The 25,200-nt window shown below is 40.2% G+C and overlaps 4 protein-coding genes across 6 annotated transcripts; 3 read left to right on the plus strand and 1 right to left on the minus strand.

The window, feature by feature from the left end:
* Positions 1 to 593: 593 nt before the first annotated feature.
* LOC139917891 (serine/threonine-protein kinase Nek8) lies at positions 594 to 25,198 on the minus strand. 2 transcript variants are annotated; one of them, XM_071907121.2, is made up of 5 exons: positions 25,178 to 25,198; positions 4,154 to 4,320; positions 3,194 to 3,332; positions 2,755 to 2,862; positions 594 to 2,086 (listed from the first exon to the last, which is right to left on the minus strand). In XM_071907121.2, exons 2-5 carry the CDS (start codon positions 4,297 to 4,299, stop codon positions 1,136 to 1,138), a joined length of 1,344 nt encoding a protein of 447 aa, XP_071763222.2. In that variant the 5' UTR covers positions 4,300 to 4,320; positions 25,178 to 25,198; the 3' UTR covers positions 594 to 1,135. The 2 variants fall into 2 exon arrangements, with proteins under 2 accessions (XP_071763222.2, XP_071763221.2); XM_071907120.2 differs by lacking the exon at positions 25,178 to 25,198 and adding an exon at positions 5,376 to 5,395.
* On the plus strand, positions 8,732 to 13,748 carry LOC139917940 (uncharacterized). Its single transcript, XM_078286984.1, has 10 exons — positions 8,732 to 8,821; positions 9,411 to 9,441; positions 9,822 to 10,309; positions 11,307 to 11,558; positions 11,711 to 11,746; positions 12,429 to 12,461; positions 12,872 to 12,922; positions 13,064 to 13,101; positions 13,300 to 13,316; positions 13,569 to 13,748. The coding sequence occupies exons 1-10, from the start codon at positions 8,779 to 8,781 to the stop codon at positions 13,582 to 13,584; spliced, it is 1,005 nt and encodes a 334-aa protein (XP_078143110.1). The 5' UTR covers positions 8,732 to 8,778; the 3' UTR covers positions 13,585 to 13,748.
* LOC144541909 (uncharacterized) lies at positions 14,438 to 19,800 on the plus strand. 2 transcript variants are annotated; one of them, XM_078286982.1, is made up of 12 exons: positions 14,438 to 14,516; positions 15,142 to 15,172; positions 15,584 to 16,062; positions 16,293 to 16,337; positions 16,856 to 16,885; positions 17,058 to 17,309; positions 17,462 to 17,497; positions 18,180 to 18,212; positions 18,623 to 18,673; positions 18,815 to 18,852; positions 19,051 to 19,067; positions 19,320 to 19,800. In XM_078286982.1, exons 1-12 carry the CDS (start codon positions 14,474 to 14,476, stop codon positions 19,333 to 19,335), a joined length of 1,071 nt encoding a protein of 356 aa, XP_078143108.1. In that variant the 5' UTR covers positions 14,438 to 14,473; the 3' UTR covers positions 19,336 to 19,800. The 2 variants fall into 2 exon arrangements, with proteins under 2 accessions (XP_078143108.1, XP_078143109.1); XM_078286983.1 differs by lacking the exon at positions 18,180 to 18,212.
* On the plus strand, positions 20,212 to 24,574 carry LOC139917942 (uncharacterized). Its single transcript, XM_078287347.1, has 11 exons — positions 20,212 to 20,295; positions 20,922 to 20,952; positions 21,364 to 21,842; positions 22,073 to 22,117; positions 22,636 to 22,665; positions 22,838 to 23,089; positions 23,242 to 23,277; positions 23,804 to 23,851; positions 23,977 to 24,014; positions 24,142 to 24,158; positions 24,376 to 24,574. Exons 1-11 carry the CDS (start codon positions 20,253 to 20,255, stop codon positions 24,389 to 24,391), a joined length of 1,035 nt encoding a protein of 344 aa, XP_078143473.1. The 5' UTR covers positions 20,212 to 20,252; the 3' UTR covers positions 24,392 to 24,574.
* Positions 25,199 to 25,200: the final 2 nt, after the last annotated feature.

Genomic DNA, 25,200 nt, shown 5'->3' on the forward strand with positions numbered 1-25,200 from the left:
TGCGAAGTTGCTGGATATCGGCAGGAACTGGAACGCGCTGTCGTACACGCCGATCCAGAGCATCCCAAACATGCTCAATGGGTGACATGTCTGGTGAGTATGCAGGCCGTGCAAGAACTGGGATGTTTTCAGCTTCCAGGAATTGTGTACAGATCCTTGCAACACGGGGCCGTGCGTTATCATGCTGCAACATGAGCTCTGGTGGACATTCCTGCAGTCAGCATGCCGATTGCACGCTCCCTCAAAACTTGCGACATCTGTGGCATTGTGTTGTGTGATAAAAACTGCACATTTTAGAGTGGCCTTTTATTGTGACCAGCCCAAGGCACACCTGTGCAATAATCTTGATATGCCACACCTGTCTGGTGGATGGATTATCTTGGCATTTTTCAACTCATGAAAAATGGGAGCAAAAACAAAAGTGTTGCGTTTATATTTTTGTTCAGTATAATATTGTTTGTTTGTAATAAGCACCAACTAATATCGTTTGTATCACTTAATTACCTGCTGCAGATTTTCTGGTTATTAAAGTAGATAAATCAATGACATTTGAGCATAAAACTTACCAAACAAAAAACAAAATCTATCTCTGGAATAGCAATTTATTATATACATAAATATACACATAATGCATCATGTGTCATTTCAAAATGCATGTGCCATGTTCACAGTCCCTGGTTTTACAAGTAACACTTACAGACAGTCAGACATTGAAAAGCATTCACAGATAGTTGTCCTTCATGCCTACAGATATAACTTTCTTGGCAGTAAAATAAGCTGCTCAGTCAAATTCACAACATGGCTGAACAGTGTAACACGTTGCAGCATGACCAAACCCTTTTCAAGATGTCTTCCTCTCACAGCTTTCCACTGCCAGATTTCTAACGTTGTAGAGCATGTTTCTAACCCATTTTAACTATACAGGGAACAGGTATAGCTTAATGTCAGTTTACCCTCTAGCAGAGTGGCAATTTATTTTTTGCACGCTCTCCTATGTAAAAGAACATATCAAAAGTTAAGTTTCTGACTGCCTCTGAGCTAATCATACCGCCAACATATACACTCACACTCGTGCAAGTCACTTTAAAAGGAGCTATCTGCCAAATGGCAAATCCTTAAAACGAATCTCCTGCTCTTATTTGCTGTTGAACCTTATATCGTCGTACTTGACTATCTTCCCTCCCCGCGTCACCACCTCCTTCTGCTCCCACGTTCCAACCTCCCCGTTCTTCTCCTCGTAGCGCCGCACCCGCACCATCCCCGTGGTTGGCAGGCCGCAGGGCAGATCCATAGCGGCCTCTTTGTAGAGCGCCATCTTCATGAAGTCTTCGCTGAGGCCCGCCGCGCCTGCTGGCACCATCGCCTGGTTCTTGTTCTTGTGCTCCGTCGGCTGCGGGGAGGGAGAGCGGTGCGCTGCGGCTGGAGGACGCAGTGCGTTGGTGTCCGGTTTGGGAGAGGCCGCACGATCCCATTTCAGTGGTGATGGAGACCTGTTGAATGGTGATGGACCCCTGTTCAATGGTGACAGATCTCTATTCAGTGGGGATGGGCCCCTATTCAGAGGTGATAAATCTCTGTTAAACGGTGATGGACCCCTGTTGAGTGGCGACAGATCCCTTTTAAATGGCGATGGATCCCTGTTCAGTGGTGATGGAGACCGGTTTCGGAGGTTTGCGTTGAGTAACGGCGGCTGAAGCCGCCCCCGTTGTTGAAGAGGCCCGCCGGTGATCCCTCCGCCCCCGGCCCTTCTGATGTCACTCATGACCCCGCCCATGGAGGCCCTCAGAGAAGGGTCGCTCTCCACCATCCGGCAGACGGCGTGGCAGTACGGCTGGTCCCGCAGCGTCTCCTTGATCTTGGCGGGACAGACGCTGGGGGTGTAGAGCCGGATCCGGGCGCACAGCTCGGCGATGATTTTGCCCATGGCCCAAACGTCTGAGCGCTGGTCGCGCTGGCTGCCCCTCTGCAGCACCTCGGGCGCCGAGTAGGCTTCGTTCCCCATGTCCACGGCAGAGTTGAGACCGTTTCGAAAGAACTTGGCCAGTCCCAGGTCGATGATTACGGCTCTGTTTGTCTCATGCTCCACCTGGAAGACAAAGGAAAAAATGTTGTTTATTTTCCATCAAGTGAACAGCTTCCAGAAGGAGATATCGACCGTTTCAAAATCATCACTACTCTAACAGAATAAAAAAAAAAGCAAATACGAAAACAATTTATGTGCTTTTTAAGTAAGGGTCTATGTACAGTGAGCCGGCCATTCCACTTTGCATCGGAATTCACCCTGTCAGCTTATTTTGCAATAATGACCGGCTACATTATCCTGCTCATTACACGGCTATTTACCAAAGACATTAATCAATATTGATTTGAAATTATTTAATTATAGGCTAGAGTAGTTTAGAAGCTTCCTCCAAAAAAACCTCAGTGTTGAGTGTTTGTCTGCACTAAGCAAGGAGTAACATCTCTTTGGCACAAAGTGTTGCTAGTTAGTTTGATTAGATATCAACAAAATTAATGGGACTTCTTGAAAAGTGATGATAACATGTGAAACAGAAGTTTGCTATTCAGAAATAACACACCTCAGAGAGCGTTCATTGGCCAATCAGAATTGAGTATTCAACAAGGCCGTGTAATAAAGAATACTGTCTTAAGATCTTGGTCGACAAAAATATAACACTACTACTGAGTGGATCCTCTATGTTTTAGAGATACTTTGGAAATGAACTCTCCATATGTTGACTGTTCTCAGCTCACCATGATGTTTTCAGGCTTGAGGTCTTGATGGACAACATCTTTGCTGTGGAGGTGAAGCAGCCCTTCACACATGCCGATGATAATAATGCCCCTGTTAGATGGAGTCAACTGTAGGGACAAAAAGAGGAGATCAGGTTCAGCCACACTGACATCAAAAGGTTAAGTACAGAATATTAAAACCACATTCCTAGTTTTGAGTTGCACGCCCTTTTGCCTCAAACTTTAATTAAACTGTCTTCACCAACAACTAAATCTGCCATGCGTGTTTGACATGAATTTAATGTAAGAGGTGAAATCAATAAGGTGTTGCAGCTTTCAGCGGGACCTGATTAGACTAATTCAAGCGGTCCTAATATTTTGTGTATTCACTGCATATTCTACAAACTAATATCCAAATTCCTCCTTGAATCGTGTGCTTTTCCCTCCTAGATAACTTTACCTGTATTTTAGACTTTGATGCTTTGAAGATGGTCGTCTCTAAATCCTCTCCAAAGATAAACTCCAGAGGAATGATCCATTTAGCGTCTTTGAGAGTTATGTTGCCCAGAAGCTTCACAATGTTGGGATGACTTGCCTTACTGTAGACCAGTATCAACAGGTGAGGGAGTGAAAGAGAAAAGAGCAAGACAAAGTTTCATTCCAAAATGAGAAATGTGAAAAAAAGTAACATACACTTTCACAAAATGATTGATAGCACAAACCAAAAAATAATATTATGGTACTTTGAGAGAGATTAGGCAATTTAAATCCTTGGCTGGCAGAGTTTGAACACCTTTACAGACTGGATCCTCTGTATTTAGATAAAGAGGAGATACTGAATGAATTTCCTGTGAAGTTTTGATTCCTAAAATGGATATCGCTGTTGTGTGGTGATTTTTATCTTTACACTTCAGTTGAAGGATCACATGCTCCTCTATGGGTTGAGAAAATTCTGCAACCTCTTTCTTTCGGTAAACTCTTTCAAAACCCACTGGGTTTTGGCGGGGAACTGGCTTTCAGTGTCCAAAGCACACTGGGTTTTGTCAAAAATGCACAGTCATCCTGAAAACGAGGCTGTTTTTCTTCATTTCTGACACAGTGGACATTTTGGAGATACAGGGTTTTCACCCTGACACAATGTGTCCCTTTGTGAGATGTGAATAAAAATTGGAGACACATCACAGCTAGAGACATTTTAAACAATATTTTTGTAAGACTTTTTCAGCTTCCAATACAGTCACAACAAAACATACATTGTCCCTTTTACCTCTCTTTACATCTCCTCCCCTCCTCTTTACTCCTCTGCTCTTTGGAAATGAGCTCAATATTTTATCATAATTCCTGTAATTTTATAATTAGCTACGCAGCCATACAAGCACTGACAAAATTTGACCTTTGCCACGAACACACTGATACTTACTTGTACACTTCACACTCTCTCTCCAGGTCCTTCCTGCTGATGAGGTGGTGGGGGACTTTCTTTATCGCAGCCCAGGTATCATTGTATTTCTCTCTGTACACCTTCCCAAAACAGCCTGCTGCCAGGGTGCCGGTGGAATACGCCATCTTGACAATTGTATGTGTGTGCTGGACGGTGAAAGAGGTAAATTTTTTATATTTGTTTTACTATACTGAGGCTGGAACAGTATGAACACATATCTTTCAGTCTCCCTTCTGTTCGGGATGAATGCAACCTGTCAACATGCTCTAAGAGCTGTATATAAGTATTCAAATTATAGGGGATGACATTTGCTATGAAGGGTGTGCCACCTGAGTTGAGTAAGACTGTGCCAGAAAGGGGAAATTTACAGGTAATCATCTTAGGAATGAGTTAAGTGCAGCAGCAAATGCGTGACTCATCTGAGGGAAGAAACCTACATAAATCTGACATGGATAAACCCACTGATAAATCATATAGCCTGCTTGCCACAATGACTATCTAGACCAACCATAACTAAACCTGTTGTGTAAATAAGTGCTCCATCTGATCTAAACAGCCATGTTTACTGTTTTAACATTTTTGACAAAAAAGTGACCTCAAGTCAGCATTCTGCAGCCCACTTCACACACTGTCTCGGACCTTTGGGCTGGGTGTTGTATAATGGGGAGATAAAAAAAGCTGACAAACTGGTAAGTCGACAAGGAAACAGAAAAGTTTCACTTTGCATTGGCTCCTGCAAGATGTTGTCAGTTGGCTTTTAATGCAAACCATGTAAAAAAAACAGACCGCCATGTTATCAGTCACAGTAACATCATAGCACACCACAATGGATCCAGTCTTATATATCTTAATCCCGTTACAGCAATTAACATTCACAAAGGAATTGTTTTAAAGCAAAGGAGAACCAACAGTGAATGAATTAAAGGGTCATCAGCAGTGCCATTCTATTCTATCTCAATAAATGTTTTAAATATCAAATTTTCTATCATTACACTGGAATACAGTCTGTCAACAACTAACATCTAGATGATCCAGAGCCAAACCACTGGATTGACAGGAGAGAACAAAACAGAGAAATGGTCAATCTGTGATTTTAACACTATACTAATCTACAGATGCTCTAAATATAGTAAATATGACACAGAGATGATGAATCTGTGATGTGCTATGTCGATCCAAAGAAATATTCTCAGGTGCCTACCTCTTTGTCGTTGAGGGGAAGCTGCAGTGTCAGGTCTGAACATGAGTCTACATAGTTTTCTGTCTTTATACCTGTTCCACGCCTCCCTGTACCTGGTCCATGCCCCCGAGCCAGGCAGGCGCACCTTTCTGCTGCAGCCGCCTGACTAGAATTCACTTCAGGAACAGAAATATGCTTCAGATTAATAGTCATTGGAATAGGGACGTGTGAATGTAGACCGCATAAGAATAACAATATGTTTGTGTAGATTAATTTCAGTCGTCCATGTAGTAAGATGTCCGAAGAAAAAATTAGAAACAAAACCCACTGGATTTTTAAGTCCGGAGGATTTAGTTTCTAGTTTTTTCTTTGGACATAAGAATAAGAAAAGCATGATAAAGGAAAACTGCTGGGGCGAGGGGGGTCTGTTCCCACGAGGATGACACATGCTAAAATATACTGAACAAAAATATAAACACAACATGCAAAAAAAAAAAAAAAAAGATTTTACTGAGTTACAGTTCATGTAAGGAAATCAGACCATTGAAATACTGTATTCCTACAGTGTCCTGCTACTGTCCTGATACTTTCTGGGGTGTCCTGCTACTGTCCTGACACTTTCTGGGGTGTCCTGGTACAGTCATGACATTTTCTGGGGTGTCCTGCTACTGTCCTGACACTTTCTGGGGTGTCCTGCTACTGTCCTGATACTTTCTGGGGTGTCCTGCTACTGTCCTGATACTTTCTGGGGTGTCCTGCTACTGTCCTGACACTTTCTGGGGTGTCCTGCTACTGTCCTGACACTTTCTGGGGTGTCCTGCTACTGTCCTGACACTTTCTGGGGTGTCCTGCTACTGCCCTGACACTTTCTGGGGTGTCTTGCTACTGTCTTGACACTTTCTGGGGTGTTCTGCTGCTGCCCTGACACTTTCTGGGGTGTCCTGCTGCTGTCCTGACACATTCTGGGGTGTCCTGCTACTGTCATGACACTTTCTAGGGTGTCCTTCTACTGTCCTGACACTTTCTGGGGTGTTCTGCTGCTGTCCTGACACTTTCTGGGGTGTCCTGGTACAGTCATGACATTTTCTGGGGTGTCCTGCTACTGTCCTGACACTTTCAGGGGTGTCCTGCTACTGTCCTGACACTTTCTGGGGTGTCCTGGTACAGTCATGACATTTTCTGGGGTGTCCTGCTACTGTCCTGACACTTTCTGGGGTGTCCTGCTACTGCCCTGACACTTTCTGGGGTGTCCTGACACTTTTTGACACTTTCTGGGGGGTCCTTCTACTGTCCTGACACTTTCTGGGGTGTTCTGCTGCTGCCCTGACACTTTCTGGGGTGTCCTGCTACTGTCCTGACACTTTCTGGGGTGTCCTGCTACTGTCATGACACTTTCTAGGGTGTCCTTCTACTGTCATGACACTTTCTGGGGTGTCCTGGTACAGTCCTGACACTTTCTGGGGTGTCCTTCTACTGTCCTGACACTTTCTGGGGTGTCCTGGTACAGTCATGACATTTTCTGGGGTGTCCTGCTACTGTCCTGACACTTTCTGGGGTGTCCTGCTACTGTCCTGACACTTTCTGGGGTGTCCTGGTACAGTCATGACATTTTCTGGGGTGTCCTGCTACTGTCCTGACACTTTCTGGGGTGTCCTGCTACTGTCATGACACTTTCTGGGGTGTCCTGGTACAGTCATGACACTTTCTGGGGTGTCCTGCTACTGTCCTGACACTTTCTGGGGTGTCCTGCTACTGTCCTGACACTTTCTGGGGTGTCCTGCTACTGTCATGACACTTTCTAGGGTGTCCTTCTACTGCCCTGACACTTTCCGGGGCGTCCTGACACTTTTTGACACTTTCTGGGGGGTCCTTCTACTGTCCTGACACTTTCTGGGGTGTTCTGCTGCTGCCCTGACACTTTCTGGGGTGTCCTGCTACTGTCCTGACACTGTCTGGGGTGTCCTGCTACTGTCATGACACTTTCTAGGGTGTTCTGCTGCTGCCCTGACACTTTCTGGGGTGTCCTGCTACTGTCCTGACACTGTCTGGGGTGTCCTGCTACTGTCATGACACTTTCTAGGGTGTTCTGCTGCTGTCCTGACACTTTCTGGGGTGTTCTGCTGCTGTCCTGACACTTTCTGGGGTGTCCTGGTACAGTCATGACATTTTCTGGGGTGTCCTGCTACTGTCATGACACTTTCTGTGGTGTCCTGGGATTTTCCATTGTCATTGTCCAGTATCTTGGAGTCACTAATTTGCCACTGTCTTGCTCTACAACTGTTTTGGGGTGTCCTGCTACTGGGGCGTCCTGCCAAGGCCCTTTGGGCGTTTCCCACCACAATACTGGGGTGTTCTGTCACTGTCCATGGTCCGGAGCTGTCCTGGAATACTGACTGGGATACTGACAATGGCAGATACCCCAGGACTGCGGCAGGACACCCCAGAACTGAAGCAAAACAAGGCGGTGGCAGGTGACTCCAAGACACTGGACAATTGCAGAAAATCCCGGCACACCCCAGGACAGTGACAGTATTTTAATAGACTTTTAGAGATTTAGATAGTAGGGCATTAAAGCACATTCATTTAGATAGTAGGGCATTGCTTTAGATAGGGTATTAAAGCACATTGATTTAGATAGTAGGCCATTCATTTAGAAAGTAAGACACATGTTTAGATGGTAGGGCATTCATTTAGATAGTATGACAGTGATTTAGACTATTTCCATGAAAAGCCTTCATGAACTCTGACTCCTCTGTATGGAATGGCCTAGAGAAATACAAGAACTGGAAGTGTTTACTATTTATTTGGAGCAGATGTCAAGATTATAGATAATGACTCAAAAGGAAACTGACAAATTGATGAGGTTGACTGTTTTTGGGAACTGGCACGCATTTCTCGCTTCTCTGATGCTGTCTTTCTCTCAGTTTTTCTGCTTTCTGTGACTCATTATGAAATGTGTTTACTCTTTGAATTTTGAATGTATTTATTTATTTTATTTAGTGCAAATGTGTTCACTGCTGTTCTGTCTGTGGCTAAATGTGCCGTTACTGTCAGTAAGAGAAAAATGAGTGGCTCTACTTTGTATACAGTTATTGTCCTCTGTGAAAATGGAGTCACTCAAAAGAAAAGTCAAAGGCATTCTGCTATTATAACAAAGTCTAAAACATTTTTTAAATTTAGATTAATTAAGAGTCACAAAAGCGCTTCAGTTTCCCTATAGTCTTTGTGCTGTTACTGTCTTGGCCAGATCTTCCTTGGAAAATGAATAAACATATAGTTGTCTCGGAGTGGCATCTTCCACCAGATGGAGACATAATATAATTAGATAAGCCTGCAAAGCCATATTCATTTCCTGAAATGAAAACGTGTACGAGACGGGGCCAAGCAACGTTTTCACCTGTGAATTTTGCTCATATTTACAAAAATGACTCACTGCATGGATTATTTTGCTCAGATTGGGACAGAAAGTAAGTTTGGTAAATTGATATCCATGATTTGACAGTGTGAATTTGGAGTGTGAATGCTATTTCTTGTAGATGAGTTGACCTGCTGCGCCTCCCATTCATTTTGGCCTGCTAATCTCTGAAGGCTAATCATATAGCCTTGGATAAAATCGCAACTTTTTTGCAGCTGCAAAGCAGGCTAGTAATAAACTAACAACTGAGATTGCAGTTGATAGGCGTTAATTTGCTCATGCCATCACATTTTAGGCCAAATTCCTATAATGGTTGTAGTGTTGCTTTGATGTTTCTACATTATCCTTCCTGGTACTGCAGGCCTACAAATGATTGTTTTTTTCCAGCAGTTTAAGAGATTGTTTTACAAATTCAGTACCGTTGTCACTAATAACAATATAGCTACATAATATATGGCTTTAATGACAGACTGTATCATTGAAAGACATTTTTGATCTCCAGTATGATACAGTAGGCGTAATCTGTCTGTTACTGTGGGAAATTAATACAATCCTTTATCAAAGACTGAAAAAAAATGTTTTTAACTAAATGTTTTAATGCATAGCAATATTAGTGATTCTCTAATTTCTTAACATTGCAGGTGGCCAGTCCCTATACACCCAGGAGAGCGGGTATGTGTGTTTATAACCAGAGATTTTACCCTTTCAAAACATAAGGACTAATTATGGGTTAAGATAGATGTATATATATTGATGCAGTGCTGCCACTGTAAACTTTGTAGCAGTGATGGCTGGAGCCATTTTGATTATTGTTCCATGTTTGTACCCATGTTCGTCCCATTTGGATACTTTCACATTCACTTTAAACATATATAACTTGACCTAAATATGATGATTTTTAAAATATTATTTCACATTTATTTCTGGAGCACTAGTGGCACTTTTCTTGCCATGGTGGCCCATCACTTTCCACTGAACAGGGAAACTATTGTGTCAAAGAGTGTGTGTGAGTGTGTGAAAGAGAAAACATGATTTTTTTTTTCATATTACAGTTATGCTGGCCTGTCCTCAAACATGCAGCACAAGTGGAGTGAGATTTACCTTAGATGTGAGAGTCTCATGCCTGTGGCAGATAAGGGCAGCTTTGTGAAGCCTATTCCTAGGGAGGGGAAGGATATAGTAGAGTGGAGTGGACAACAATCTCACACTTGTGACGATCCATCAGTGGAGGAATCCTCCACTCACAGCACCACCCAACTGCCATCCTCTGATACAGAGAAAAGTGTTGAGGGCGTACCTATCTCTGCAACGCCTACTGAGATCTTCATTTCAGAAGAGGGGCTAGGTAGTGTAGACAAAGTGAGAAAAGATAAGCTGTGGTTTGCTAGAGGTGGAAAGGGAAGAAAAGAAGAACATCTCAACATCCTTACCGCCGCTCCCAACCAGACAAAAACAAAGGGCCCACCGATGCATCCTGAAGAGAGAAACAGACCCCAAAACACCCGGAGAAGAAGAGCTGTGATGGATAAGTACTGGAAATGTAATTTAATTTCTATTTGTATTGCTTGTTAGTTGTGCTTAATACATGTATTGAGTGTTGCATGTTTTTGCATGTTGACTGTTGAATTAGTTTTACTCATTTTTAATACATAATTCCCATATCTGACATTAAAACCATCTTGGAGTCTTATGCCGCCATAGTTGGATTTTTTTTTCACCCGAAGCTGCAAGGGAAAAGAATCCCTGTTTGTTTAATACTTTTGTCTATTTTCCTGATTTCTAGTGTTTCTTGCATTTTGGGTGGCAGTTGCATTTGTACATGTTCCTGTGGCTGAGGCTGGTATGTGGAGAGAACTGCGGTCCTTTCACTATCATGCATATTGTATAATTTACTGATTAACATTAGTTGAAATTATGTGATGTAGTCAAAATGAAAAATGTTGAAGATGTTTTGAAATATTTGAACTGAGTAAAGAGCATTTGAGATTGTGAGGGTTATTTACCCTCACAAGTGTAAAAAAAAAATTTGAATTAAAAAAAAAAATCATTTACCAAACTAAACCAAATGCTTTGCATGATTTTTAGATTTTTAGAATATTTAGAGACATGTCTAGTTTGATTTTGCTCAGGTCTGATCTGATCCATGCAACATAAATTGCAGGACACCAGCACACAAAACAAGATAATTTGAAGTAAATGTCTTTTTGTGTACAAGAACTATGAAACACACAATATTATTTTATATTCAATCTGCTATGTTGCATTCACATAGAAATCTAATGCCGTTAAGTGTCTTAACTAGTCTAAACTAGTTGATATGTTCCTTATATTTCAGGATCTCCCAGAGATGCAGTGGACCAAAACAGTAAGTTGAATCATGCTGTAAATCTGCTGATGGAAACAAACTGAGTGACTTTTATGATTTACCCAGACAAGGGTTTTGTTGTCTGTTGGCCACTGAGCCATTTGGGACTTTTACTTGCATGTGTATCTTGCCTCTTACTAATCATCAATCTTTGTCTTTGCTTTAACCCCAGGTACCTGTTTTGCCTGCGATGACGTCGGATGCCCAAACTTGCTGACAGTGCATGGATCACATGACGTTCTCCTGTTCAAGAAAAGCAGCAACGAGACGATTCCAGGATGCTCCGACATCTCTCCTCCCACTAAGCAGTGTGATGTGTGCCGCCGCACCGGAGGAAACATCACCATCATCTGCTCAGGGTCAGGAGTGAGGAGCGTCGACGCAGAAGATGCTGCCGGAAAAACCTACCACACCTACCGTACTGGTAAGTCACATGTGGATATTGTAAACGTAACTTCTCTGCTATTTTTAGGTTACACAAACATATTTTAAACATGAGGTTTTAGGTGCATATTTCAAACATAACTGATTCATATGTCTAATTTTACCATGATGTATATTTTGTGTCTTCAAAAGCCTGCCCCACCATGAAAACCATGCCTGAAGACAGCAGTAAGTATCAAGCCTGCACTTTTACTGTTTTTGTATCCTCTGCCACTTTTCTATGTGAAAAAAAAGTGCTATTATATAAATAAAGCTTTACTTATTTACTTACCACTGTATTGCCAGCACAGCATTATAAAATACAGTCCATTATCTAGCCTGTACATGCATTACACATGTCTTTTTCAAATAAAAATGATTAATACTAATACATTTAAAGTTAATAAATGACTTTGTCACATGTGGATATTTTACACGTAACCTCTCTGCTATTTTTAGGTTAGGGGAACTCCCGTACGAAAGTAACGCGCCGCGAAAGTGACGCTTTCTGACAGTTGTTACTTACTGTACCAGCTGTGTTACTTTTGTCCCACACGGGAGGTACGGAAGTAGCGCAAGTTGTGTTCTCCGTCTGTTTACGTCCAGATCATTTAACTCAGAAACATACGGAAAGTTGCATCTGAAAGGGGACACATGCATGTTGTTTCTTATATAATATTGTATTTATTACTCTCACCATACCGGAGTATACTGGGAAAAAGTCAAAAGTGTTACTTTCGTACCGGAGCTCCCCTACACAAACATATTTTAAACATGACTTGCATGGCATCTCTTTCTAGGTTTTAGGTGTCAAACATAACTGATTCACATGCCTAATTTTACCATGAAATATATTTTGTCTCTTCAAAAGGCTACCCCACCATGAAAATCCCTGAATACAGCAGTAAGTATTAAGCCTGCACTGTATTATAAAATACAGTCCATGATCCTACATGCACATGCATTACACATGTCTATTTCAAATAGATTTAAAGTTAATAAATGACTTTGCCATTATTGGTGCAGCATATACACACATATTTCTGTTTTCAGCAATAGCCTAACCAACAATTAAAACAGTTCCTGGCAGCATCCTTAAGTACCAGCCTACTTTCTGTATGAGTGATGCAAGGCTACTTATTGACATTGAAACTTTTACATATTTGATGTCTGAAACAACCTAAAAATTTTATAAATCATTGATAATCACACATCAAAAGGTTGAGGAAATACCCCCGTTTCTGCAGATTGTTTTGTGCTAGCCTAACTAATGCCATGTAATTTCATAAGTTGTAATTTCCCCCGGCTCTTTAGGTGAACATCAGCCTCCCAGTCGTGGACGGTTTGGTGCAATTGCAAGCGCTGGTATGTATTTAACACATCTGTATATTGAAGGTGTTTTTAATACCTATATTGATGAATTGCATGACTTTAAAATGTGTTTGGAATGTCAATTAGCCAGATTGTTGTTGTTGTCACATGACAGAAACGTCTTTCATCTTACAGTTGCCTTTGTGATCCCAGTGGCAGTTGTGCTCTGCAAAGTAAGTGTACAAGACTCAGATCGCTGACCAGGTGCCTTCAACACATTATTATTATGACCAAAGAAACAGAACTAATCCTAAATCAGGACTCTGACCAACTTGATTAACTCAATTTAAATTCTTATTTGTTGTCAATTCAGAGTTATTGATCTATGGTACATTTTAGTATTTAAAGTTATTTTTCTTCTTTCCTTTTAGCTGTGCCAGGCAGGCAGGTAGGTTCAGTCTGTTTTTATTTTTCCCACTTAATGAGCCCATTTATCAAAATCACAGAGATCTTTGTCATTCCTTTAGTGGGAAAAAAAACGATTCTGTACAAAAGTATTCAGATTTACACTTAAATAGGATTTACCTAAATGTCACTCTAACTTGATTGTGTGTTGCTGTTACAATTGCTCAATAGTTTTTAAAAACTAAACAGAACATGACACTGACTGTGTTGTCTTTTATTTTCCTTTCCTTTGTAGGACTGGAACTGAGTGAGGAACACTGCCAGGCCTATCACTGCAACTTTCTGCATGAATTTGTCAAAAAGAAGACACTAAAGAAGAAAGATGATATTTTGACTAATTAGCTGTTCAGGGCATTTTCATGGTGTTTGGCTTATAGTGTGTTGCTTAGGATATTAAGTAATTGCTGTTTGGGATTTGGGAGCAATCTAGGGCTTCAGGGCATCTATTATTAGGCCAGTTTAGACTGCTAAAAGGTTTAGTGCTTGTAAAAACATCTTTCTTTGTCAAATTAAATAAGTGTCTTATTTAATGGTTTTGTCCTTGTTCATAAAATAGACATTTAACCCAGCTATAGTGTACTCATGGAATAAATAGTCACTAGCTGGAAGGCTAACTTTAGTGGAAAACTAGTCAGTGGGATAGTATTACTGCAAGGTCAATGATGTAGGCTAATATCCTGCTTTCTATTTTTCTGAACTGCCTAAATAAACACACATACTTGCGCCCACACAATTTACCTCTCTCTCACTCGCATCCACGCATGCATGCACACATGCACACGCGCACACACACACACACACACACACACACGTGGTGCCTACAATAAGTCTTCCTTCCCTCCATTAAAACAAAATCTTAAAAGAAAAAGATTCACAAAAGCACTTCAGTTTCTCTGTTCTTTGTGCTGTTGAATAAACAAATATAGTATACCTTGTGTCTCCCATGCTTATATCTGTAAAATATACTATTGCTATCAGCCTGAGTGGAGTGGGACTAGGTTTTAATGTCTTCCACCAGATGGAGATATAATTACATAAGCCTGCAAAGTTGAATATGTCACACAGTCATTTCCTGGTGTGCGGCACAGACCTTGGGCCAAGCAACTTCTTCACGCTGTGCTTTTGTTCATATTTACAAAAATGACTCACTGCATGGATAATTTTGCTCAACTTCGGACAGAAAGTAAGTTTAGTGAATTGATATCCATGATTTGACAGTGTGAAGTTTGAGTGCGAATCCTATTTATTGTCAACTCATCTGTAGAGGGTCAAATGGCCGCACCTTTCATTCATTTTGAGCCGCTAATCTCTGAGAGCTAATCATATGGCCTTGGGTAAAAACGCAGGCTTTATTAACTTCAGTACCAAATTGTGTTTTTGTAGCGGCAAAGCAGGCTAGTAATTAACTAACAACTGAGACTGCAGTTGATAGGCGTTCATTTGCTCATGCCATGGCATTTTTGATCAAATTCCTATGAGGTTTGTAGTGTTGCTTTTTTGCTGATGTTTGTACATTATCCTTCCTTCTTAGGCGTTGCATGGGTTATCAGTAGGGGCAAATTCAGAGTTTAGGCTGCAGTTTTGTGAGACTGCAGCTCTACAAATGATTGTTTTTTTTCAGCAGTGTAAGAGATTGTTTTACAAAGTCAGTATTGTTGTCACTAATAACAATATAGCTACATAATATATGGCCTTGATGACAGACTTTAGCACTGAAAGACGTTTTTGATCTCCAGTATGATACATTATTATCATTATTTATCAAAGACTAGCAATATTAGTGATTTTCTAATTTCTTAACATTGCAGGTGGCCAGTCCCTACACACCCAGGAGAGCGGGTATGTGTGTTTATAACCAGAGATTTTACCCTTTCAAAACATAAGGACTAATTATGGGTTAAGATAGATGTATATATATTGATGCAGTGCTGCCACTGTAAACTTTGTAGCAGTGATGGCTGGAGCCATTTTGATTATTGTTCCATGTTTGTACCTGTTCCCATTTGGATGCTTTCTCAGTAAAATACGTTTTTAAACATCAGCCAAACATTTGTTTTGTTTTGTGTAACTTAAATATGATGATTTTTTAGAAATTATTTCACATTTATTTCTGGAGCACTAGTGGCACTTTTCTTGCCATGGTGGCTCATCACTTTCCACTGAACAGGGAAACTATTGTGTCAAAGAGTGTGTGTGAGTGTGTGAAAGAGAAAACATGCTTGCTTTTTTTTGTTTTTTTTCATATTACAGTTATGCTGGCCTGTCCTCAAACATGCAGCACGAGTGGAGTGAGATTTACCTTAGATGTGAGAGTCTCATGCCTGTGGCAGATAAGGGCAGCTTTGTGAAGCCTATTCCTAGGGAGGGGAAGGATATAGTAGAGTGGAGTGGACAACAATCTCACACTTGTGACGATCCATCAGTGGAGGAGTCCTCCACTCACAGCACCACCCAACTGCCATCCTCTGATACAGAGAAAAGTGTTGAGGGCGTACCTATCTCTGCAACGCCTACTGAGATCTTCATTTCAGAAGAGGGGCTAGGTAGTGTAGACAAAGTGAGAAAAGAGAAGCTGTGGTTTGCTAGAGGTGGAAAGGGAAGAAAAGAAGAACATCTCAACATCCTGACGGCCACTCCCGACCAGACAAAAACAAAGGGCCCACCGATGCATCCTGAAGAGAGAAACAGACCCCAAAACCACCGGAGAACCTACTGGAAGTACTGGAAATGTAATTTAATTTCTATTTCTATTGCTTGTTGTGCTTAATACATGTATTGGATGTTGCATGTTTTTGCATGTTGAGTGTTGAATTTACTGATTTTTAATACATAATTCCCATATCTGACATTAAGACCAGCTTGGAGTCTTATGCCACCATAGTTGGATTTTTTTCATGAATTTGCAAGGAAAAATAATCCCTGTTTGTTTAATACTTTTGTCTATTTTCCTCATGTCTAGTGTTTCTTGTATTTTGGGTGGCGGTTGCTCCTGTGGCTGAGGCTGGTATGTGGAGAGAAGTGCTGTCCTGCAGCTCACTGTCATGCATATTGTATAATTTACTGATTAACATGAGTTTAAATTCTATGATGCAGCCAAAATGAATTGCATCCCTGTTTAAAAAATGTTTTGAAATATTTGAACTGAGTAAAGAGTAAATTTGAGATATTTTCTTTACCCTCACAAGTGTAAAAAATATGATCTCATTGATTTTTATTTTTAGAATATTTAGAGCCATGTCTAGTTTGGTTTTGCTCAGGTCTGATCCATGCAACATAAATGACAGGATAATCACAGATTTACCCGTGTAGCCTAATACTTTGCTGATGTAATGTTTGCAAAAGTACTAGCACACAACACAAGATACTTTGAAGTGAAGTAGGCGAAATGTCTTTTTGTGGACAAGAAGAACTATGAAACACACAATATTATTTTATATTCAATATGTTGCATTCACATAGAAATCTGATGCCGTTAAGTGTCTTAACTAGTCTAAACTAGTTGATATGTTCCTTATATTTCAGGATCTCCCACAGATGCAGTGGACCAAAACAGTAAGTTGAATCATGCTGTAAATCTGCTGATGGAAACAAACTGAGTGACTTTTATGATTTACCCAGACAAGGGTTTTGTTGTCTGTTGGCCACTGAGCCATTTGGGACTTTTACTTGCATGTGTATCTTGCCTCTTACTAATCATCAACCTTTGTCTTTGCTTTAACCCCAGGTACCTGTTTTGCCTGCGATGACGTCGGATGCCCAAACTTGCTGACAGTGCATGGATCACATGACGTTCTCCTGTTCAAGAAAAGCAGTAACGAGACGATTCCAGGATGCTCCGACATCTCCCCTCCCACTAAGCAGTGTGATGTGTGCCGCCGCACCGGAGGAAACATCACCATCATCTGCTCAGGGTCAGGAGTGAGGAGCGTCGACGCAGAAGATGCTGCCGGAAAAACCTACCACACCTACCGTACTGGTAAGTCACATGTGGATATTGTAAACGTAACTTCTCTGCTATTTTTAGGTTACACAAACATATTTTAAACATGAGGTTTTAGGTGCATATTTCAAACATAACTGATTCATATGTCTAATTTTACCATGATGTATATTTTGTGTCTTCAAAAGCCTGCCCCACCATGAAAACCATGCCTGAAGACAGCAGTAAGTATCAAGCCTGCACTTTTACTGTTTTTGTATCCTCTGCCACTTTTCTATGTGAAAAAAAAGTGCTATTATATAAATAAAGCTTTACTTATTTACTTACCACTGTATTGCCAGCACAGCATTATAAAATACAGTCCATTATCTAGCCTGTACATGCATTACACATGTCTTTTTCAAATAAAAATGATTAATACTAATACATTTAAAGTTAATAAATGACTTTGTCACATGTGGATATTTTACACGTAACCTCTCTGCTATTTTTAGGTTAGGGGAACTCCGGTACGAAAGTAACGCGCCGCGAAAGTGACGCTTTCTGACAGTTGTTACTTACTGTACCAGCTGTGTTACTTTTGTCCCACACGGGAGGTACGGAAGTAGCGCAAGTTGTGTTCTCCGTCTGTTTACGTCCAGATCATTTAACTCAGAAACATACGGAAAGTTGCATCTGAAAGGGGACACATGCATGTTGTTTCTTATATAATATTGTATTTATTACTCTCACCATACCGGAGTAAACTGGGAAAAAGTCAAAAGTGTTACTTTCGTACCGGAGCTCCCCTACACAAACATATTTTAAACATGACTTGCATGGCATCTCTTTCTAGGTTTTAGGTGTCAAACATAACTGATTCACATGCCTAATTTTACCATGAAATATATTTTGTCTCTTCAAAAGGCTACCCCACCATGAAAATCCCTGAATACAGCAGTAAGTATTAAGCCTGCACTGTATTATAAAATACAGTCCATGATCCTACATGCACATGCATTACACATGTCTATTTCAAATAGATTTAAAGTTAATAAATGACTTTGCCATTATTGGTGCAGCATATACACACATATTTCTGTTTTCAGCAATAGCCTAACCAACAATTAAAACAGTTCCTGGCAGCATCCTTAAGTACCAGCCTACTTTCTGTATGAGTGATGCAAGGCTACTTATTGACATTGAAACTTTTACATATTTGATGTCTGAAACAACCTAAAAATTTTATAAATCATTGATAATCACACATCAAAAGGTTGAGGAAATACCCCCGTTTCTGCAGATTGTTTTGTGCTAGCCTAACTAATGCCATGTCATTTCATAAATTGTAATTTCCCCCGGCTCTTTAGGTGAACATCAGCCTCCCAGTCGTGGACGGTTTGGTGCAATTGCAAGCGCTGGTATGTATTTAACACATCTGTATATTGAAGGTGTTTTTAATACCTATATTGATGAATTGCATGACTTTAAAATGTGTTTGGAATGTCAATTAGCCAGATTGTTGTTGTTGTCACATGACAGAAACGTCTTTCATCTTACAGTTGCCTTTGTGATCCCAGTGGCAGTTGTGCTCTGCAAAGTAAGTGTACAAGACTCAGATCGCTGACCAGGTGCCTTCAACACATTATTATTATGACCAAAGAAACAGAACTAATCCTAAATCAGGACTCTGACCAACTTGATTAACTCAATTTAAATTCTTATTTGTTGTCAATTCAGAGTTATTGATCTATGGTACATTTTAGTATTTAAAGTTATTTTTCTTCTTTCCTTTTAGCTGTGCCAGGCAGGCAGGTAGGTTCAGTCTGTTTTTATTTTTCCCACTTAATGAGCCCATTTATCAAAATCACAGAGATCTTTGTCATTCCTTTAGTGGGAAAAAAAACGATTCTGTACAAAAGTATTCAGATTTACACTTAAATAGGATTTACCTAAATGTCACTCTAACTTGATTGTGTGTTGCTGTTACAATTGCTCAATAGTTTTTAAAAACTAAACAGAACATGACACTGACTGTGTTGTCTTTTATTTTCCTTTCCTTTGTAGGACTGGAACTGAGTGAGGAACACTGCCAGGCCTATCACTGCAACTTTCTGCATGAATTTGTCAAAAAGAAGACACTAAAGAAGAAAGATGATATTTTGACTAATTAGCTGTTCAGGGCATTTTCATGGTGTTTGGCTTATAGTGTGTTGCTTAGGATATTAAGTAATTGCTGTTTGGGATTTGGGAGCAATCTAGGGCTTCGGGGCATCTATTATTAGGCCAGTTTAGACTGCTAAAAGGTTTAGTGCTTGTAAAAAAATCTTTCTTTGTCAAATTAAATAAGTGTCTTATTTAATGGTTTTGTCCTTGTTCATAAAATAGACATTTAACCCAGCTATAGTGTACTCATGGAATAAATAGTCACTAGCTGGAAGGCTAACTTTAGTGGAAAACTAGTCAGTGGGATAGTATTACTGCAAGGTCAATGATGTAGGCTAATATCCTGCTTTCTATTTTTCTGAACTGCCTAAATAAACACACATACTTGCGCCCACACAATTTACCTCTCTCTCACTCGCATCCACGCATGCATGCACACATGCACACGCGCACACACACACACACACACACACACACACACACACACACACACACACACACACACATGGTGCCTACAATAAGTCTTCCTTCCCTCCATTAAAACAAAATCTTAAAAGAAAAAGATTCACAAAAGCACTTCAGTTTCTCTGTTCTTTGTGCTGTTGAATAAACAAATATAGTATACCTTGTGTCTCCCATGCTTATATCTGTAAAATATACTATTGCTATCAGCCTGAGTGGAGTGGGACTAGGTTTTAATGTCTTCCACCAGATGGAGATATAATTACATAAGCCTGCAAAGTTGAATATGTCACACAGTCATTTCCTGGTGTGCGGCACAGACCTTGGGCCAAGCAACTTCTTCACGCTGTGCTTTTGTTCATATTTACAAAAATGACTCACTGCATGGATAATTTTGCTCAGCTTCGGACAGAAAGTAAGTTTAGTGAATTGATATCCATGATTTGACAGTGTGAAGTTTGAGTGCGAATCCTATTTATTGTCAACTCATCTGTAGAGGGTCAAATGGCCGCACCTTTCATTCATTTTGAGCCGCTAATCTCTGAGAGCTAATCATATGGCCTTGGGTAAAAACGCAGGCTTTATTAACTTCAGTACCAAATTGTGTTTTTGTAGCGGCAAAGCAGGCTAGTAATTAACTAACAACTGAGACTGCAGTTGATAGGCGTTCATTTGCTCATGCCATGGCATTTTTGATCAAATTCCTATGAGGTTTGTAGTGTTGCTTTTTTGCTGATGTTTGTACATTATCCTTCCTTCTTAGGCGTTGCATGGGTTATCAGTAGGGGCAAATTCAGAGTTTAGGCTGCAGTTTTGTGAGACTGCAGCTCTACAAATGATTGTTTTTTTTTCAGCAGTGTAAGAGATTGTTTTACAAAGTCAGTATTGTTGTCACTAATAACAATATAGCTACATAATATATGGCCTTGATGACAGACTTTAGCACTGAAAGACGTTTTTGATCTCCAGTATGATACATTATTATCATTATTTATCAAAGACTAGCAATATTAGTGATTTTCTAATTTCTTAACATTGCAGGTGGCCAGTCCCTACACACCCAGGAGAGCGGGTATGTGTGTTTATAACCAGAGATTTTACCCTTTCAAAACATAAGGACTAATTATGGGTTAAGATAGATGTATATATATTGATGCAGTGCTGCCACTGTAAACTTTGTAGCAGTGATGGCTGGAGCCATTTTGATTATTGTTCCATGTTTGTACCTGTTCCCATTTGGATGCTTTCTCAGTAAAATACGTTTTTAAACATCAGCCAAACATTTGTTTTGTTTTGTGTAACTTAAATATGATGATTTTTTAGAAATTATTTCACATTTATTTCTGGAGCACTAGTGGCACTTTTCTTGCCATGGTGGCTCATCACTTTCCACTGAACAGGGAAACTATTGTGTCAAAGAGTGTGTGTGAGTGTGTGAAAGAGAAAACATGCTTGCTTTTTTTTGTTTTTTTTCATATTACAGTTATGCTGGCCTGTCCTCAAACATGCAGCACGAGTGGAGTGAGATTTACCTTAGATGTGAGAGTCTCATGCCTGTGGCAGATAAGGGCAGCTTTGTGAAGCCTATTCCTAGGGAGGGGAAGGATATAGTAGAGTGGAGTGGACAACAATCTCACACTTGTGACGATCCATCAGTGGAGGAGTCCTCCACTCACAGCACCACCCAACTGCCATCCTCTGATACAGAGAAAAGTGTTGAGGGCGTACCTATCTCTGCAACGCCTACTGAGATCTTCATTTCAGAAGAGGGGCTAGGTAGTGTAGACAAAGTGAGAAAAGAGAAGCTGTGGTTTGCTAGAGGTGGAAAGGGAAGAAAAGAAGAACATCTCAACATCCTGACGGCCACTCCCGACCAGACAAAAACAAAGGGCCCACCGATGCATCCTGAAGAGAGAAACAGACCCCAAAACCACCGGAGAACCTACTGGAAGTACTGGAAATGTAATTTAATTTCTATTTCTATTGCTTGTTGTGCTTAATACATGTATTGGATGTTGCATGTTTTTGCATGTTGAGTGTTGAATTTACTGATTTTTAATACATAATTCCCATATCTGACATTAAGACCAGCTTGGAGTCTTATGCCACCATAGTTGGATTTTTTTCATGAATTTGCAAGGAAAAATAATCCCTGTTTGTTTAATACTTTTGTCTATTTTCCTCATGTCTAGTGTTTCTTGTATTTTGGGTGGCGGTTGCTCCTGTGGCTGAGGCTGGTATGTGGAGAGAAGTGCTGTCCTGCAGCTCACTGTCATGCATATTGTATAATTTACTGATTAACATGAGTTTAAATTCTATGATGCAGCCAAAATGAATTGCATCCCTGTTTAAAAAATGTTTTGAAATATTTGAACTGAGTAAAGAGTAAATTTGAGATATTTTCTTTACCCTCACAAGTGTAAAAAATATGATCTCATTGATTTTTATTTTTAGAATATTTAGAGCCATGTCTAGTTTGGTTTTGCTCAGGTCTGATCCATGCAACATAAATGACAGGATAATCACAGATTTACCCGTGTAGCCTAATACTTTGCTGATGTAATGTTTGCAAAAGTACTAGCACACGACACAAGATACTTTGAAGTGAAGTAGGCGAAATGTCTTTTTGTGGACAAGAAGAACTATGAAACACACAATATTATTTTATATTCAATATGTTGCATTCACATAGAAATCTGATGCCGTTAAGTGTCTTAACTAGTCTAAACTAGTTGATATGTTCCTTATATTTCAGGATCTCCCACAGATGCAGTGGACCAAAACAGTAAGTTGAATCATGCTGTAAATCTGCTGATGGAAACAAACTGAGTGACTTTTATGATTTACCCAGACAAGGGTTTTGTTGTCTGTTGGCCACTGAGCCATTTGGGACTTTTACTTGCATGTGTATGTTGCCTCTTACTAATCATCAATCTTTGTCTTTGTTTTAACCCCAGGCACCTGTTTTGCCTGCGATGACGTCGAATGTCCAAACTTGCTGACAGTGCATGGATCACATGACGTTCTCCTGTTCAAGAAAAGCAGCAACGAGACGATTCCAGGATGCTCCGACATCTCCCCTCCCACTAAGCAGTGTGATGTGTGCCGCCACACCGGAGGAAACATCACCATCATCTGCTCAGGGACAGGAGTGAGGAGCGTCGACGCAGAAGATGCTGCCGGAAAAACCTACCACACCTACCGTACTGGTAAGTCACATGTGGATATTTTACACGGAACTTCTCTGCTATTTTTAGGTTACACAAACATATTTTAAACATGAGGTTTTAGGTGCATATTTCAAACATAACTGATTCATATGTCTAATTTTACCATGATGTATATTTTGTGTCTTCAAAAGCCTGCCCCACCATGAAAACCATGCCTGAAGACAGCAGTAAGTATCAAGCCTGCACTTTTACTGTTTTTGTATCCTCTGCCACTTTTCTATGTGAAAAAAAAGTGCTATTATATAAATAAAGCTTTACTTATTTACTTACCACTGTATTGCCAGCACAGCATTATAAAATACAGTCCATTATCTAGCCTGTACATGCATTACACATGTCTTTTTCAAATAAAAATGATTAATACTAATACATTTAAAGTTAATAAATGACTTTGCCATTATTGGTGCAGCATATACACACATATTTTTGCTTTCAGCAATAGCCTAACCAAGTTCCTATAGCAGCATCCTTATGTACTAGCCTACTTTCTGTATTGTAATGAGTGATGCAAGCCTTGTATTACATATTGTTTTGACTGGCGTCTGAAACTGTACGATAGTAACCTCTGAATTTTATAAATCATGAGTCACATAAAAAGGTTGAGCTGAAAATAAGACCGTTTTGTGATAAATAATGCCACTGTCATTTCACAACTTTTACTCCTGTAGTTAATTTTCTCCTGCTCTTTATTAGGTGAACAACCTCCCAGTCGTGGACGGCATGGTTTCATTGTAAGCGCTGGTATGTAGTTAACATATTGTAGGTGTTTTTAATGAATTGCATGACTTTAAAATGTGTTTGGAATGTCAATTAGCCAGATTTTTGTAGCTTGTCACATGTATGACAGTATGTCTTTCTTTTTACAGTTGCCTTTGTGATCGTGGTGGCAGTTGTGCTCTGCAGAGTAAGTGTACAAGACTTCAACACGTTATTATTATGACCAGAGAAACAGAACTAAATCAGGACTCTGAGTCACTTGATTTACATATTTTAGTAGGCTATTTAAAGTCATTTTTCTTCTTTCCTTTTAGCTGTGCAAGGCACACAGGTAGGTTCAGTTTGTTTTTATTTCTCACACTTAATGAGCCCATTTACAAAAGTATTAAGATTTACACTTACTAACGATCTAACTTGATCGTGTGTTGATGTTACACCTTGATTCCACTCTTACCCTGAAAAATTACACAATATTGCCAACATTTTTTTAAACGAAACAGAACATGACACTGACAGTGTGTTATCTTTTATTTTCCTTTCCTTTGTAGGACTGGAACTGAGTGAGCAACACTGCCAGGCCTATCACTGCAACTTTGTTCATGAATTTGTCAAAAAGAAGGCACTTAAGAAGAAAGATGACAAGTAGCGATTTAGGGCTTTTTCATGCTGTTTGCCTTTTGTCTCTCTTATTCTCTCTAGATTATTAGGCCAATTTTGCTAAGAGGCTAAATGGAAAATATCTTTCTTTGTTAAATTAAATATTAAGTGTCTATTAAATGGTCGTGTCATTATTCATATAGAGACATTTAACCCAGCTCTAGTGTAGGCCTACCCATGGAATAAATGGGCTTGTCACAGCTGGTATAAGCTAACTTTTGTGGAAAACTAGTCAGTAGGATAGTATTATTGTAGTAGTAGTACTGCCTATTCTGACTCAAATAAACACCCGTGCCCACGCATTCTCTCTCTCTCCCTCTTTCTCTCTTACTCACGCGCGCGCGCACACACACACACACACACACACACACACACACACACACACACACACACACACGAGTCCCCAGAGACTGGGGTTGGTTGAAAATTAACAAACAGTGCTTTGATAACGTTATCAGTTTCTGGACCATACCATCTAGCTTGAAGGTGCAGAGGTAGTATATTGGTCAAATTTGGTCAAATTTAGAGGTATTACTGAAACAAATGACCTGAAAAAGGAATGGCTTAGTATGTCAAAGCTTCAGTGACTTTCATCACTCGGTGTTTGTTGCTAGAAGAATCCGTGTCGCCACAAAAATAACTTAAAGCAAATGTGATCCGCCCCTATGTTTCGCAATGTGTCTGAGAGCTCACCTGTTGGTGAGACGGTTGACGTG

The sequence above is a fragment of the Centroberyx gerrardi genome, chromosome 12 (genome assembly GCF_048128805.1).
Source record: "Centroberyx gerrardi isolate f3 chromosome 12, fCenGer3.hap1.cur.20231027, whole genome shotgun sequence".
NCBI lineage: Eukaryota > Metazoa > Chordata > Actinopteri > Beryciformes > Berycidae > Centroberyx > Centroberyx gerrardi.